This window comes from Echinops telfairi, unplaced genomic scaffold, assembly GCF_000313985.2.
Source record: "Echinops telfairi isolate 266 unplaced genomic scaffold, ASM31398v2 ScPeMD7_7424;HRSCAF=8462, whole genome shotgun sequence".
Taxonomy (NCBI): domain Eukaryota; kingdom Metazoa; phylum Chordata; class Mammalia; order Afrosoricida; family Tenrecidae; genus Echinops; species Echinops telfairi.
In genome coordinates this window covers 83,974,560-83,985,559 of record NW_022111324.1, presented here as the reverse complement: position 1 = coordinate 83,985,559, position 11,000 = coordinate 83,974,560, and the positions used below count along the sequence as shown (strand labels likewise).

The window sequence follows — 11,000 nt, the reverse complement described above, 5'->3', positions numbered from 1 at the left end:
GGACAACATCATGACGTCGCTGCGAGGGTCGCCGCAGGGCGCAGCCACCGAGCTCAGCTCCGGCCTCTTGGCCTCGGCGGCAGCCGCCGCGTCCTCCCGGCCCGGCCTGGCGCCCCCGCTCGCGCTCAACGCCTACTCTCCGGGCCCGAGCTCCCTCTACAGCTCTCCCTGCAGCCAGAGCTCCAGCGCGGGCAGCTCTGGCGGCGGCGGCGGCGGCACGGGGGGCGCGGGGGGCTCCGGGACCTACCACTGCAACATGCAGGCCATGAGCCTGTACGCGGCCGGCGAGCGCGGCGGCCACCTGCAGGGTGCGCCCGGGGGCGCGGGCGCTGCGGCCGTGGACGACTCCCTGCCTGACTACTCGCTGCCCCCGGTCACCAGCAGCAGCTCCTCGTCCCTGAGTCACGGCGGGGCGGGTGGCGGAGGCCAGGAGGCTGGCCACCACCCCACGGCCCACCAAGGCCGCCTGGCTTCGTGGTACCTGAACCAAGCGGCAGGAGACCTGGGCCATTTGGCGAGCGCGGCGGCGGCGGCGGCGGCGGCGGGCTATCCCGCGCAGCAGCAGAACTTCCACTCGGTGCGGGAGATGTTCGAATCGCAGAGGATTGGCTTGAACAACTCCCCGGTGAACGGTAACAGCAGCTGTCAGATGGCCTTCCCTTCCAGCCAGTCTCTGTACCGCACGTCCGGGGCTTTCGTCTACGACTGCAGCAAGTTTTGACACGCCCCAGGACCCTCCTGACCGAACTGAATTGAACCCCCAAACGGGAGCAGCCCAAAGGACCCGTGGATGCAAAATCGAAACCAAAAACATCTAATTAAAAAAGTCTCTACACCAGCCAGCGGAATCCCTCCAAAAATTCAGCGCACCAGCACAAAGAAAACTCTATTTTCTTAAAAGATTAATCCAGAGCCACCTCCACTGTGCCTTATCTAAATAAACAAAATCGTAAACTATTGTGTACAGAGACCACAAAAGCATGGTCTGTTAAAGGACAGTGTTACTCCAGATAACACGTAAGTTCCTTCTCGCTTTTCGGAGATCCCGCTTTCCTCCTCTGCCCTCTCCCATCTCCTGTCCATCTTCCGTGGCCTCGCATCTGTAAGATATTGTTTTATCCTATGTTTAAAGGAGGGGGAAAGCCCCATATATGAAAACCGCTTTCTTTTTATTCATGGACTTGTTTTAAAATGTAAATTGCAACATAGTAATTTATTTTTAATTTGTAGTTGGATGTCGTGGACCAAACGCCAGAAAGTGTTTCCAAAACCTGACGTTAAATTGCCTGAACCTTTTAAATTGTGCCTTTTTTTAATTATCAAAGGGAAACTGTATTACTCTTATTCTATCATCCTTTCTTTTTGTTGAACATATTCATTGTTTGTTTACTAATAAATTACCATTCATTTTGAATGAGACTTATATGTCTGGATACTTTAATACAGCCTTAATTATTGAAAGGGATAAAAAGGATTTCAGAGATAAAACGCTACTAAAGAGTCTATCCTCCACCGAATCTTTAGATTCTGGAGAAGACCTCTGTCAGGTTTCACTTAATTGTCTCTGGTTTTTTGCTTAGTTTTTTTTCCCCCCTCTGCAGCATCTTCTGCCACATGTACTACATAACCAGCTTGCTTTGAGGTTAGTAAAAAAAAAAAAGATGTTTTCCTAAATAGGTCTGAGTTGGCATATATACACAAGTACTTTTCTCAATAATGATAGAACATGATTTGGAAACCTTAAATCCATGGACTGGCTGTAATCTTACCAGTGATACCTATGTACACAGAGATGAGACAGACAGACTCAGGTGAAGATTTGGCTTGTGTCACATATAAAATTACAATGTCTATTATACATCCATTCCTGTGAGCCAAATGCAGATGGAATGTTTCCTATTGCAATCATTTCTAAGAGGAAAAATAAACCAGTTTTTAAATGCATGTAAATAAGTCATCCGCATTGACAATCCTTCATGTATTACATTCAAGGGTTGGGGTGTTTTGTTTTGTTTTGCTTTTTAAATATACTGTGGGTTAGAAAGGGATATTTAATCTTTGGGAAACTATTTAGAAGACATGTTTGTAGCAGAGTCGTTCTTGAAAAGGCTTAAAGCAATAACCAAAAAGAAGGCGAAGAGAGCAGAAAGAATGTTTTCGCCTAGGTGGTTTCTTTTCGAATCAATTTTTTTTCTTGGTAATTTACAGTTAAACCTAGGGGGCAATCCGGATTGGCCCTCCCCCTTTGTAAATAACCCAGGAAATGTAATAAATTCATTATCTTGGGGGTAATCTGCCCTGTCAATCAGACTTTGGGGAGATGGCGATTTGATTACAGGCGTTCAGGGCCTTTCAGTTTGTTTTTGAGATAATACAGTTTCCTGCTATCTGCCGCTCCTATCTAGAGGCAACACTTAGCAGTAATTGCTGTTGCTTGTTGTCAAAATTTGATCATTGTTAAAGGATTGCTGCAAATAAATACACTCTAATTTCAGTCAAAAACTACGTGGCTTCTGATTCGCTCCGTCTTCTCGCCTAGAGCTGGAACCTAATAGAGGGGGAAGCTCGCAGGGTGAGGCGCAGGGTGCGCGGTGCGGGGTCCCACAGCCGGCTGGGGCCCCCCCGCAACGTTCCCGCCTTGGGCTCGGCCGGCGGCGGCCCCAGCACCTCGCGCTGCGGGCGCTGCCTCCTTGGGGGGTGATGGGAACAGAGGCCACAGGCCCCACTCTGGGACGGTGTGCCTTGTCCACTGTGGGGAGCTAAGCGTAGAGACCCCCAAGGGTTGCGCCATCCGGTTGCCGGAGCTGGGCCGGTTTTAGGCCTGAACCCGGAGCGACGGCAGGTGAAAAACACCTTTGTCCTCTGGGACGCAGTGACCGTCCCCAGACTTAGTCATGTTAGGCAGCCAGAGACCCGAGGCGCTGGATTTCTGGGGCTCAACGGGCATGGAGTAGAAGCTCGGGCCACTTCTTGTTTGGGAGGGGGGGCTTCCTCTGGTGGCTACGGGGGCCCCAGCGCCGGGCCCCTGACGCAGCCTGGGACGCGGCGCTCGGAAGGTAACGCTTTTCAGTTAATTAGCTTTAATTACCCGCCGCGGCCGCGGTGCCCGGCTTCTGTTTGTGTTTGCTCCCTCCTTCCTCCCGAGCCCCACGCCTCCCGCCCCCAGCGTCTCCCTCCCTCGAGCCCCGCTGTTGTCTCCGACTGGCTCCCGAAATAAGTTGTTTGGGTAGAAAATTAAATAGCGTCCGAGACCTCTGTGAGGTTTGGTGGTTTAATCACAGGCTGGGCCGTGGAGGCCGGGTAGCGCGCGCGGCGGGGCAGGGTAGGGACCACAAGGCTGTGTAGAGGGGACAAGGGTCCCTGCGGTGGTCTGGCCACTAGGCCCCACTAGGCCGAGAGCGCGGCCCTCCCCGCCTCCAGCCTCGATGGCTGCCTGCGCCTCTTGCCCTCCTCATCCCCGCACTCGCTCCTCGCGGGGCCTGTGATTATTAACTATTTACTCATCGTTAGCCGCCTTTGTTTGGAAGACTCACGTGTGTTTAGGAACCCAGCCCAGGGTGGGAAGGTCAGAAACCCTGCCTTGCTCTGGAGTGACAGCGCGCCCAGGCGCTCTCGCTGCGCCAGCAGCCTCCTGGGTGCCGCGCTCTGGCAGAATCTGCCCCCCCCACCCCCGCGCCCCGCATCCCCTCCACGTTCCCCGCCGCGCAGGGACAGTCCGGCTGGGATCCCGCTGCTTTCCCAGCAGTAGCTGCGTCCTTGCTTAGTTTTCCAGGTCAGTTTACAGAGGCCACAAATCACTTTGGATGGCCGGCGAGGGGGAGTCAGTCATTGGCCCTAATGGAGATGAGCGAGCCTTGTTCGGCGGGCGAAGGTCGGTGTGTTCCGAAGACACGTGTCTGTAACCTTCAGTGTCCCCTGGCCCTGGGCTTGGCAGATCTGGGGACAGCGCGGCCCCAGCTAGCACCGGGCCTGGAGAGGCTGTTCTCAGTGCCAGAGTTCGGGACTGGGTGGGCGGCGGGGCCAGCAGTCTGAGAGGGTGAACAGCTCCTGTCCCCGCTTGCCAAAGAGGGTACAGGGACTCAGTGCTGGGTGAACTTGGCGAGAGGCTCTCCCTGGTTCGGTTCCCCATCGAGGACCCTTTCAGAGCCCAGGCTTTGGGGATGAGTTATGTGGGTCCGAAGTCATTCCTTTCTGGGCCCGGAATCTCTGAAGCTGGAGAAGACCACCTCCCGCCACCCTGACCTTGCTGCTGCCCCTGGCAGTGTGGAGTCACAATGGGAGCGCGGTTTGTCCGAAACTCGTTGGCCCTCTTAGAATGTTGGGATATTGGCTGCGAAAGGTGTTTGTATCCTGCAGATAGAGAGACTGCAGTTACTCCCACAGGAGCCGCTTACATAAAGTTCAGAAACAGTGTTTGAATGGAAGGTCAGAGTTCTGCGCATTATTCCGATGTTTTAAAGTAGTGTATGTAACCTTTTCTTTTAGCAATAGGAGCGTTTGCTTTTGGATTCTTAGATCCCACTTAAGAAAAACCAGTTCCTGCCAACCTTCTTTAGCCTGTGAGAATCTGCTTATTCCTTATGGGTTTGCGGGCTTGATCTGCACTTTTTCCGCAAGAAGGATCCCTCCCCACCCCCGCTCCTGTAAATTGGGGTCATATGTGCGAAGAATACTATGGTCTGAAAAACTCCCTGTTAGTTTAATTAACCAGCAGTATGTTTTGCAATTAGCTTCAGTGGAAAGCTTTAGGATAATAAGTATTTTGTCCTTTATGTAACAACGGCTGCATTTTTTCCTTAGCATTTTTTTACTGTGAGCCAGGAAAGTCCAAAATGTGACATGTCATATAAGAACTTGCATTTGGCATATCGCACATGTGGTAGGAACACGTGTTCTTCTCCAAAGTGAAGCAGTTAGTAGACCCTTTTTACCGGGCTACATGCAAACAGGCATGCATTTTACATTTCATTCTTCCACGCAGCGTGTGTCATTAATAATCGAGGTTCGCTGAGGAATAAAGCTCAATTGTGCTGGTGACCTGTAAGCTCTTGGCTGTTTCCTGTGGGGTCAGCAAGCAAGAATGTGCTGTAGCTCAGTTGGCTCCCATAACTTTGATAGGTGAGTAAGGGGCGTAGGCCTGGAACTATTTGCGTGTTGTGTTCCTTTGGGTAGGGGGTATTTTTTAAGGTTCAGGGTCATTACTTTTGTTTTAATGGCACAAGAGCCCAGAGAGCCTGCTAAGGAGAAGCCAGGGACTGAAGCAATTGGGCTTCCGTAACCACCCTACAGCACTCCAGGGTGTTCCTGGAACCAGAAGCAAAACTGTTGAAGTGAAAAGAATCCTCATCCCCACTTGGGAAGGACCCAGGCACCAGGCACAGGCTCCAAAACCCCTCAACTTGAATCAACAATTCTAGGCTCTGGGGGAGGGGGACAGGGGGGCTACAGTGCAGGACACTGCTGGATTCAGCTTGGTGTGCTAAACCCTGTGTCCTTCTCCCAACTCACTTTGGGTGGGTTCATGAAGCCATAAGCCCTTCCCATCCATTCATAAACAACTGTCCAGTTAGGGGAAAGATTAATAGTGCCCACGAAATAAAGCCCTGCAATCAGAACAGAATGCTATTCCATGCTGTCATTCTTCAGCCTAGCAGGAGATTGGGGCAGGAAAAGGGGTCTCAGAGGATGTAGGAGGCCTCACCCCACTGAGCAGGACAAGGAGACTGAAGCTCAGAGAGCCTGAGCTCACATCAAGTGGTTGAGCCGGTGGGAACATCGAAAGTCAAAGAAATCACTCTTGATTTGCCACAGATGGGACCCTAAACGGCAGGTCCAGAAACCCTACTTTCAAAGGTCTCCTGTTTTGATGCATGACTAGGCCAAGAAGTTCTGAGCAAGGAGCTTTTTTGTTAATGGTAGTTTCAGTCACATCTATGTGAGGCAAAGTCTTCTTTGGTTATTGGGGGTTTTGAGCTTGAGCTTTTGTGGCCCCTTTTATTCTATCTCTCGCCCCTTTTCGCTGGGAATCCAAGGTAATCTCATTACATACTCCAGGTATCTTTATTACCCTGTGTCTCCCTGTCTCTTTCACCCCCTCCCCACCACACACACACACACACACACACACACACACACACACTTGTTCCCATATCTCTGCTGAAGACCTTGGGTCTCCAGATTTCTCTTGGGTGTCCACACTCCCAGCTTGCTAGATATTCCAGATGGCTCACATGCCCACCTTTCACTGGGTAGATGTAGCCTGATTTCTCCAAGATGGGTCTAGCCTCAGGCCTCAGGTGGCCGCCAAGCAAGACTTGGGTAACAAGGCCTGCACAGGTCAGGGGAGGTTTCAGGTCAGACAGTCCAGTTGAGAAAGGAGCAAGACTTAATTAAGTGAATTCCAGCTCTAAAACTCATTCTGGAGAATGAAAGCCACTTCTCTCCACAAATGTTCTCAACGTGATTAGGAGTGGAAAATTGAGCAAAATGTACCATGTCCGCCTTATTGGAAACCCAAATAAGGCACAGAGAGCATACGGCTCGACTTAGGACCTTTGTTGTATGGCTTTCCCATCTTACTCTGTCTGGCTCCAAAGAAACCCTCTGTTTTATATTATTTTTTTTGTTGTTTACTTGATTTTTCCCCTCGCTGATTTTAAATTTGCAGCATATTGAGCGTATTATAGGAGATGCAGTAGGATCTGGAATTCCCTTGCTTGCAGACCCCGTGTGTCCTGGAGAAGGGCAGACAGAACTCCCATTTGGGCTATACAAGAAGTTCCGTTGGCGTGGTCCTGAGGGAGGGCCTTTCTATTCAGAACTTCTGCCTGCTGTCCCCACTGCTGAGATCCGGACAGCAACGCACAAGGTCTCAGCAGCACTTGCATTGGGCCCGGTCCTTCCCCAGGCCTCCTGCTTTTCTCCCGAGAGCGGCATCTTCCTCTGACCGGCTCTCAGATCCCTCCAAGACAATCCCAAGACCTCAGGCGCCCTGGTGTCCACTCTGTCAGTTCCGACTAGACTGACAGCTCTTCCTTCCCGCCCTGCCCCCCACCCTCTGTCCCCCAGCTGCCCCTACAGGTCGCTCCCACGAAGAGGACTGGATGGGCTGCCCATTTGGCCATTAAGTCAACAATTGGTGCTACTTGGGTGGGCGTGGGAGAGCCATTTGTGAACCCAGGGAGTGAGCAAGGGTGGAGCCAGGGTCATACTACCAGGCCTCTTCTAGGCTTGGGGGTGGGATCCCCAGAAGGGCTCTGGGGTCTGGGAAGGTGACCTGAGGGGTTCAGGAGGAAGCTTGGAATCCTGGATTGGGAAAGGAAAGGGGTTGCTGGGGGAGGGGGGCACTATGTTATTTGGATTGAGAGAGAAACAGATTGAGAAGATAGTCCCCCCTCTCCTGGTTGCCTCCTCTAGGGAAAAGGCAGGAAGCCTCACACATTTAGCACCATTAACTCCTAAGGCCAGCACATTTCCTTGAGTATAAAAACAGGTCATTGGGCCTACAGGTCGGGTGGGGGCTCATTAATGGAGACAAAAGTGTAAACCGGACAGGGGTGGGCACACTTATTTAGAGTGGGGCTGGTGGAGAGGGAAAAAAAACCCTGTTCTTCCAATGGAGCCGCAGGGCGGCCGGCGGGTCCACAGCTGGGGCTGGTGGCTCTCGAAGTCGTGTCTCAGTGGATCCTGCGAGGGCCGAGCTTGTCGGGTCCTAGTGGGGGTCGAGCAGGGTGCCTGGAGGGCCGGGTGGGTAGCGGCCCTAGGCACGGGGTAAACGGGTCAGGGCCAGCCGGGCAGCTGTGGGGCGGGCGGGCGGTGGCCCAGCCTCGGGGCGCTCAGGGCTGCTGTGCTGCTCCGCCAGGACAGGGATTGCCTGGCAGGGGGGGGGGGGGGGGGGGGGGGGGTGGCGATGGCGACGGCTATTGTCCACGGGCTTCGGGCGACCTGCGCCGCGGGTTGTGGCGGGGCTGGCAAGAGGGGGGATGGGGGAAGCGCCGCAGTCACACCAACCAGCTAAGAGGGCCCCATGCCCAGCGAGGGGTGTCGGCCTTCGAAGTCTACCAGGGAGGCCCGGGTCCCCGCGGGGGCTTCCTGTCTGCCCACTCTCACTCCCACTCGGGTGATGTGACCAGAAGTCAGGGTCTGATGTACGTGGATAGGACTTGTGACCAAGGTATATAGCGATCCGTGCAGTGGCGGTCTGGCGGGACTTGGGGATGCCACGGAGAGAAAGCCTTCACCCTTCTGAGTTCAACTTGCAGGTCCGGGCGGCCTGGCACAGCTGGGGACCGGGACACAACAGGAAAGCATTGCCAAAGAGCCCTTCCCTCAGGCTTCCTCACCATAAAAAGCCAGACTCCTGAAGAGGTCCTGACCCCTTCCAAATATACATCCTCCATCCTAGGCCCGCCGTTCTAGGGGGGGTGCAACTTCCTCCTCCCATCTGGATGGGCCCGCGCCTCCCTCGTGGTCGGGGTCCTACCAGGCCTGCCCTAATGCTCTGGGCATCTGGCCTGCTGCTGGCTTGCCTGTGGGCTTGGGACTTCTAAGGCAAAAGTAGGGCTAGGGCAGCCGAGGTTGAGGGTTTTAGTGTTTTCTAGGCGACAGGTCTTCAACACCTCTTCGCCTCTTCACTCCAGCCTTTACCCACGCAGGGGAGAATGACTACCAGGTCTTGGAGCTGGCCCAGGGACACGGTGGCCCGGGCGGAGGCGCACAGAGCGCCCTGGCAGATCCGGAGGGAACTCCCTGCCCAGGGCCCAGGAACTCGCCCGCCCGTCTGCCGCGGCCCGCGGGTCCTCAGTCCCTGGCTTGTGCTGCGCGCGCACCTGCGGGCGCCTTGGTCCTGAATTCCGCGGGCAGCCTAGACGAGGGCCTTGGACTCCGAAGGCAGGGGGAGCATGAGCCTAGCCATAGACAGCGGGGCCCCAGTCGGACCAACAAGGTCAGCCTCCCTCTGAGAGCTCTTGCGGGGCCTGGGGGGGCGGGTGTTGGGGGCTGGGTGAAGGGGAGTCGGTAGGGGGGAGTCGCAGAGGTGGGGTGGGCGCTCCGTCCCCTGAAGAGGGACTTTGGGGATGGAAATGCTTTTCGGCGCCGCCGCCAGCAGCCCAGCCATTCTGGCCTCAGGTAACAGCGGTTACCCCAGAGGCGCTGGTTATGAGGTGCCTTAGGCGGCCCAGCGACAGCTAAATTTTAGACCAGGCCAGTTCCCCGCGAGGGCAACTCCTTCGAAGGCCCACCCTCAGAAAGACTGTGGTTGTGGGAACTGGAAGCGAGGCGGAAGGTTGTGGGGGGCGCCAAAAAGGAAACTCTCTCCAGTAAACTGGGCCTGACTGTGTGTTTGCAAGGGGAACTTCGGACAGTGGAATGCTCTGGTTCCTGCGAGTGGGCCAGAGGAACCCCATTCTGGTCCCCATCCCCGCGGTGGCGTTTCAGTTGTCGCTGTCGTTTGTTCAAATTCTAGACACCGCAGAGACAGAGCCCAACATCTCTGGCCATGCCGGAGGTGGTAGGTTGGGATGTGTTGAACTGTTTGAGAAGCAAGTTCCACGAGCTAGCAGACACCCAGTGTTTTTGTGGAACCTGAGCGGGAGCTTTCGCTGGCCCCCAAATCTTTGGCTGCCATCCACCTACTTTCAAGACAGGGACAGGGCTGCAAGCTCCTAGAAGAGTTGGCTTGCTCCACTTGGATTCCTTGGGGGTGAGTGTGGTGGTCACATCTCCATCCCGAGAGTACATCCTGGGAGCCCCAAATCTACACCAGGTTCCCTGAGCCCCTGATGCTTCTCTCTGGAGACTTAGAAAGGTATTGGTCAGCAATGTAGTTTTTATTTAAAAATGAACATCGGAACGGATGCCTCCTCCTGCAAGGAGTTTAACTCTCCTGCAACAGGCCAGGTCCTAGCCAGCAGCCAGGGGGCCATGAAAGGTGGTTCACGGCGTGTAGGTGGTTGATATTGGTGAAGGGAACCCAGACCTGTGCTGCCATGTTGGTGGGACTACTCTTCCAAAGCATTCCCGCACTTCCCTTAAAGGTGGTGGCCAGACCGGCCCAGAGAGCCCTGTCTGTCCCTGAACAGCTGCAGAGGTGTGACTGGTTTATTATTCTTCAGTCCTTAAAGGCAGAGGGCAGCTGCTGGGAGGGTGCAGCCTACAAGGTTCTGGCTGGCAGGTCAGATGGAAAGTTAGCCAGGGAAGGGACCAGGCTCTGTGAACCTTGCCCCTTCATCTGGGGTTCAATGTGAGTGACTTTGAGTGCTTGACACTGATTCTTGAGTATACAGAAAGTCCAACTCCAAGTTTTGACTGAAAAAAAAAATCCAAGTAAAGATCTTTTGCCACACACCAAATGAAAAGTTAAGCAGAGAAGAAAAAAAGTGTGTGTGGGGGGCAGGGGGCGCCCAGGGGGGAGGGCGGGGAGCAAATAAGTTCAATGACATTGAGAATTAAAGAAATCCTTTAATAAGAATTGGCTGAAGGATGTCCAAATGAAGTTCTCTTCACAACATAGGAAGAAAGCATGGAAATACTTTGTTTTCCAGGGATCTCTGTTTCTTCTCTCGCGCGCTCTCTCTCCCTCTTTCTCTCAGGGCCCAAGATGTCCAATGAGTCTACTGTGATCACCAGTGTGATTGAAAGTACAAGAATAGAGAGGCTGCAACTGAAAATACTTTGTTTCCTTCAAAAACTGATGCTACAGACCATTTTGAGAAGTATAATTTAAAATGATGGTTCCACGTGAGTCACATTAAACCTTTGCCTAGCATCTCTCCTGTTCCCCACCGAGGAGCTTATTATGGCTTTGAGCTTATGTTAAGAAGCCACAAAACCTTGAATTAAATGGGGCCACTGCAAGCCCCAAGGCCCAGGCAAGGCCTTTCCTGGGGGTGGGGCTCAGGTAGCCAAAGAGAGAGAAGGTGCCCTGCAGGGCAGTGAAGAGAGTGAAGGAGCCAGCAACATGTGTGTTTGTATTTGTAGGTGAATGTGAGCATGGCAGTGTG

At 53.7% G+C, this 11,000-nt stretch overlaps 1 protein-coding gene across 1 annotated transcript; it reads left to right on the top strand.

The window, feature by feature from the left end:
* Position 1: 1 nt before the first annotated feature.
* FOXC1 (forkhead box C1) lies at positions 2-2,495 on the top strand (the record flags this gene model as incomplete). Its single annotated transcript, XM_004700181.2, has 1 exon — positions 2-2,495. A coding segment is annotated over one exon (720 nt), but the record flags the coding sequence as incomplete, so codon positions are not given.
* Between the last annotated feature and the right edge of the window lie 8,505 nt (positions 2,496-11,000).